Source organism: Haliaeetus leucocephalus, unplaced genomic scaffold (genome assembly GCF_000737465.1).
Source record: "Haliaeetus leucocephalus isolate CR32 unplaced genomic scaffold, Haliaeetus_leucocephalus-4.0 Scaffold140, whole genome shotgun sequence".
Classification (NCBI taxonomy): Eukaryota; Metazoa; Chordata; class Aves; order Accipitriformes; family Accipitridae; genus Haliaeetus; species Haliaeetus leucocephalus.
Window position 1 is genome coordinate 11836490 of NW_010972576.1, and position 6163 is coordinate 11842652.

General features: G+C 43.2%; 1 protein-coding gene across 1 annotated transcript in view; it reads right to left on the minus strand.

The window, feature by feature from the left end:
• Positions 1 to 5818, minus strand: part of TSPAN5 (tetraspanin 5) — an 85982-nt gene extending 80164 nt beyond the window's left edge. The window contains exon 1 of the mRNA XM_010586172.1: positions 5604 to 5818. Coding sequence (XP_010584474.1) covers positions 5604 to 5684 — 81 coding nt within the window. The 5' untranslated portion in view covers positions 5685 to 5818. The remainder of the gene's footprint in view (positions 1 to 5603) is intronic.
• Positions 5819 to 6163: the final 345 nt, after the last annotated feature.

The window sequence follows — 6163 nt, forward strand, 5'->3', positions numbered from 1 at the left end:
CCCCACACCTCCCCCCCCCCATTTTCCCCCCCCCCCCCCCCGAAAAAACATGTTTTCTGGGTTTGCGCTTGGGAAAAAAAGCCCTTCTTCCCCAGTTCAGCTCAAGCTTGGCTTTCCTTTTGTGCCTATTATAGCATACGCTGTAGTTGAATATGTACATACATAATAAATACACCAAAGAGTTTATCATGAAAAGACTGTTTTACTGAATTGAAGTAGCATGTCCACCTTCAAATTCAATGTTACATAATGTGGATCATAATGTAGCCTTTATTAAGAACACATTATCAACATGCAACAAGGGGGATGGGACTAGGACCAATGATAGCTTGGGTTTGCACATACAAATATCCATAAAATGTTTCACTTGCAGAAGCATTCTGTTGGGGCTGCCTGTACGCTGGGTGCCATTCACATGCATCAGCTTTTCTCTGATTGGGACATTAAAGATTCAAAATTAACTCTTCATACTTTGAGATAGATGTCATAGTAAGTTTTACCTGGTGGCACAATTCAATCAAGGTGGAAGACTGGTAAAATTACCAAATTCATCTTTAACACAGAAGAAAAGTATGTAAGCTGCATTTGACAGTTCCAATAATATTCACTTGAAGTATGTTGACATCAAACATGATAAGTTGCACAATTAATCACAATTAGTTTTTTCTAGTTCTTGTGGCCTTATGCTTCTTCAATCTTTTATAAACTAGAAACATCAAATAGCTTAAAACAACATGTTTACAAACACCTAGTTTTGGCAAAACAAATACTTAGGCGAAAGGAAACAGCTTCATCAATGTTCCTCATCTATTTCTTTTTGTATAACCAAGGATACAACCTGCCACAAAGTTACAAGGGAAGGCAAGGCAAGGGAAATTTTTATTCCAAGAATGACCTCTACAAATCTTAAGCAAGTCCCCTGGAGCCAGCAGAGTTACTATACTTTTATATGCATTTAAAAGACTGGGGCTACATCTGCTGAAAGAGACACTGAGGAATTCATGAATCCCAAGCTCACAACAATGCATCTATTTCATCAATATTTACATCACTGCCTTTCACTGTTACAAAACAGTTGTGTATTTTCCCAAGACAAGCATTGTTCTGTTTCTGGCAAGACCACTTGTGAAATGCTAAGTTATCTGTGCTATTAAGAAATTTTTAAAAAATGCCATAAAAGTGGGGGAGAGTGAACAGAGTGCTTCCACTTCCACTGCAAGGGCATCTTCCCAATGCAATTTTTTCCAAGATAAAATGCTACAGAATGCATTTGATAATTGCATGGAACTAGCTTCACATTGATTTTTTTTTTTTTTCCAACCACTGTGTCAAGGGAAAATTACATAACCAAAACTTCCTTGTGGATATCTGAAAACCAGCTGACAGCAGAAAATTATTTTCTGCCCCTTTAAAAACAAACTATCAACAATGTACAAAATTTAATGAACAATCTATTTGCTGTCCCTTAAAGGTCAGCACACTTTTCCAACACTTTTCCTGTAACACACTTACATAACCTTATTCAGTTTTCTTTCCACTATCTTCCTGTAATTCAGAAGACTATTTAGACTCCCATATGGTTGCCATCAAAACCAGCAGATGTCAACCAAATTAAAACACAAACTATGACTTGTAATATGCTGATGTATCGTAATTGCAGCGTATCTCACAACTTACGGTGAATCATGAGATAAAGCAAAGGTTTCTGAGGTGTCAGTGCTTTTTATACATCTTTCCAATTAGGCTAGGGTCAGTGGAATCAAGTGTGGATTGAAGTTCAGAGTTAAACAATAGTATATATCCACAGTTCCCATCAAGTATAATAAAGCACAGAGAGCAATTTAAAACAGTTCTTGGAATTAAAAGTCAGCTTAAAAATGCCTTGCAAAAGCAGAAGGGAAAGAAGGGGAAATCATTCTTGTCTTTTGGGAAACGGGGTGGCCTACTTTTACTTTTTGCATTGTACCTTTGACATCATTCTACATGGAAGTCTAAGAGGGAAGGGGGGGAGGAGGCAGCATTGTTTGTTTGCTTTCTCCAACTACAGAAAAATGTTTTCTGTTACCTTATATTACAGCTGCAGCTCTCATCTAAATCAGATTACATTATGGTTTACCTAGACAAAGACATAAAGGCTCATAAAAAAGCACTGTCTGTTCCACCAGCCTAGAAAGGTAGCAAACATAATGTGGAGATTTCACAAAGGCATTATGCCAGTCAAGTTAAAGCACAGGTCTGTGCCCTAACAAACAACCAGCAGAAGAATGTCAGCTGAGCAATGGAAAGAGAAGCATAATATTGAGTTCTAATTTTTGATTTAGATGTATTTGTGCCTATTTGGTCTCAGTTCCTAAATCTTACTCTGGCAACCGCCAAACAAGCTTTCCTTTTCCACAAGAGCATAGTAATCTCATAAAATAAGTTTTTCTCAACAAACACTTCCAGCATATTTACCAACTTTAGTACTGAATTTCCAAAAAAAAAAAAAAAAAAAAAACAAGCTTGCAAATATACCTAGAATTATGCATAGACTCAGCAGATAATGTTGTCTTCTACAACAGTATGAAACACATAGTTAGACAAGAACATGTTATCTGGGGTGGTGCAAGACTGAGAACTATCTCCTGAAGAGCATACTGTCACCTTTAGTTACAACTACATATACAGCAATAGAGTGCAACTTTCCCATATTCATTATAGTAACGATTCAGTTGTGTTTTTTAAGGAAAGAAAAGACAGACCAGCACAAAACCAAAAAATTGACAAAATTTATTTTGCCCATATGCTGTGGCATATAAAGCCTCCGATTTTTTGCAGTATCTTCAGTTTAAGTACCATGTACAATCATTCCTCACATAATTTCAGTAGATCTACAGTATTCCTCCCCTCAAGGCACTGACAATTTTCTTGTCAAAACCACTACTCTTCCAACTCAGTTCTCTTTATTTTTAGTCCATTGTTTTATGATGCAGAATAGAGAGTATTTTCCCGTTTGCTTACATTAAAATTTTAAAAGGTTGTGTTAAGAGCACTACATAATAATGCTCAGGTAGAAGTTTTAACAAAGGTGTTCCACACATCTCCATGTTCACGAGACCCCTGGAGAGTGTCATGGGGTTAATATGATGACCTCTTCATCATTTCAATCTATTTACAATGACTATATTAGTGACTATTTTTGATTATCACTTTCTGTGAACAGCCAACCAAACTTGCAATTTGCATTTACAGCTTTTCTGGCCCAGTTTCATGATAGACTATTGAAGGGTTTGCTATTAATTCAGTAAAAACAACATTAAAATGTATTCTGCAAGAGTAACTGCCTGTGTTTTCACTCCAAATGATGAGAGACATGGTAATAAATGCAAGCTTCCTCATAAAGAGATTACAATACTCTGAAGAAATGACTAAATTCTTAGAAAAGTACTTTGTCTCTGTGGATTTCAAGAAGTTTAGCCAAGGACTCAAATGAGATGATTAGCATTTTGCAAAAGGGGAAATCTGTAAGCAAGGGCCACACATCAAGCAAACGGCAGAGTGGGCGATACACTGAGGTCTTTAGATTAGCATTCCAGCAGTATAAAGCCGCATGGCCTAGAGATATTCTTTAACCCATTCAGTTACAACAGAGGAACATCTGCCATCATGCAAAAGCTATGCTGCATAAGCTTCAACAGCTCAGGAATAAGAAAACGAGTAGCCACAAAATACCTAAAATATACCTCTTCCCCACTTGCACCATCTGCACATTAACCTTCAGAGAATAAGATGAAGGAAATTACAGGGTACGTAGTTTCTTATAGACTGACAGTGGCTGAAGGAGGAAGATAACATGTTTATGTATATTTCACCATAACCTCTCCTCCCTCTTGTAGTCCAAGGACAGGGCAACACAAGTGTTCCTCACACTACTCTGTTCCCTGCTGAAAAACATCTGTGTTCACAGCAACATATGCCAGGGGAATCAAAATGAAAAAACAGACAAATGAAAAGAACCATGGCAAACTCAACCACTAAAAGCTGAGCGAACAGTACAATAAAAACAGCTACTGTAGGGTCAGAATACTACAGAAAGCTTGCAACCACTCATCTCCACAGGTCGGTCTTTAGCCAAGTAAACATTGACATAAAAACACAGTCAACTTCGCTCTAGCAGCTTACTTTCTTGATTAAGGAAAGGTGTTTCAGTATAAAAGTGTAATTAATCAAAATTCCCATCCTTCCAAAACAACCTCTTCAGGCACCTTTACTTTTCAGGAACACAGACATGAGGTTAGCTACGAATACCTGCTAGCTACGTACCCACCCTCCTCTATTCTCACCAAGGTGACGATCACAAGCTCAGTATTGGTTAGGTTTCCCTCCTCTATTCTTCCCCACCTTCATCCATAAAACTTCAAGGTGGTTTGGGGTTTTTTTCCCCCCAGTTCACCTTTCTAGTCCAAAAAAGCGACTATACCAGATATGTACTCAACGTGCCTTCAAAGCCCCTCAAAAACACATTCACCCTACCTGGCTTTGTGCATGTTTCTCATTGCGAAATGGAATATCTCATGAAAAGAGGGGGATTGTACATCTAAAAGCTTTCACCCAACTTTAACATTCTATGCAGTGATAAAACCTCATCATTTGTGTGTGTGTGGGAATGCTCACCCCCTCCCTCTGTGCTTACAAAATCTGGCATACACATCCAAAACCAGCTGCTTCTCTTTCAAATCCAACACATTGAGAAGATGCTAGAAATACTATTATATGCAGGTTACGTTTCACTATACCGTTCTGCCTACTCTACAGCCAATGCTAGAATGGTGCAAGAAGATACTGTGCAGTCAGGAGATCAAGCAGCACAGCCAGGAATCCAAGCAAATGCCCAACCAAGCCTCCCATGGGCTTGCACTTCAGGGGTGGGTGGGAATACTGTTTCCTCCCTCCTCCATCCTATCATTGCTGCTACTACTACTACGTGGTAATAGCTAATCATAATAAACCCATGCCATACACAACCTCGTCATTGTGTAATCATTGCCTTAAACAGCACTGTTCAGAGAACTTCGATTGTGATTCTTCTCTTTTTTACTATTTTTATTTAACAGAGATATCAGCACAAAAACAGGCAGATCAGTTCGTTCTCCAGGCCTGGGTGTCTAGCTGCTCCCTCCCCCACCACAAAGCAGACGAGGGGGAAGGAAGGAGAGAGGAGGAAAAAAAGGAAAAAAAAAAAAGGGGGGGGGGCAAGAAACCCTCTTCGCACCTACAACAAAAGCAATTAGGAGGTCCGGAAGGGAAGGGGCATGGGCAGCCGCGGAAGGTGCAGGAATGCAGCACGCCAACTTGCCCCGGGAAGGGCTCCCCGGAGCCCGGCAGGCGGGAGGCGGCTGAGACGGCGGCACCCCCGGGGCCTCGCGCGACCCACCCCGCGCGAAGCCCCATTCGAACCCCCAACCGCCGGCCTCGCGCCCAACTGTCACGCACGACCCCCGGCTCCGCTTTCACACGTCCCTCAGTTTATATTTCTGGCCGTGCCCAGCCCGGGAGCGGCGGCAGGGGAGGAGGAGAAAGGTGGCAGAGGAAGACACGAAGCGCCGTGCGACCGGCCCACTTACCCAGAAAATGACATTGAAGCCGAAGATGAAATATTTGATGCAACAACTGACTTCAGGCCCCTTGTAGTGCTTCCCGGACATCCTCTGCGCTCATGAAGACACTTTGCTCGCAGCCAGGGTGAGAACCAAAGGGGGGGGGAAATGAAAAAAAAAAGGGGGGGGGGGAGGAAAAGAAAAGGAGGGGGGGCGGGGGGCGGCGCGGCGGGCAAGGCTCAGCGCCGGCTGCGCGCCGTGGGGAGATGCGACAGGAGCGGCGCGGCGGCGGGTCGACTCCGACTTGCCGGGCGCCGGGGATGGCCGGCGAGCAGCTCCCACCTCCTCCTCCTCTTCTCCCGCATGGAGGAGGCCCCGGCTACTCGCAGCGGGAGGCGGGGAGAGAGAAGGAGAGGGGGCGGCCGCCGGGGAAGAAGCCGCCGGGAGGTGCCCGGGCAGAGGCGCGGGGCTCGCCCCAGCCACAGCCCGCCGCCGCGCTGCCCTGCCGGAGCCGCGAGGCGCCCACAGCCCTCCCGTGCAACAATCGCTCCCTCCCTTCCCCGCCCCCACAGCGACAGCGGCGACGG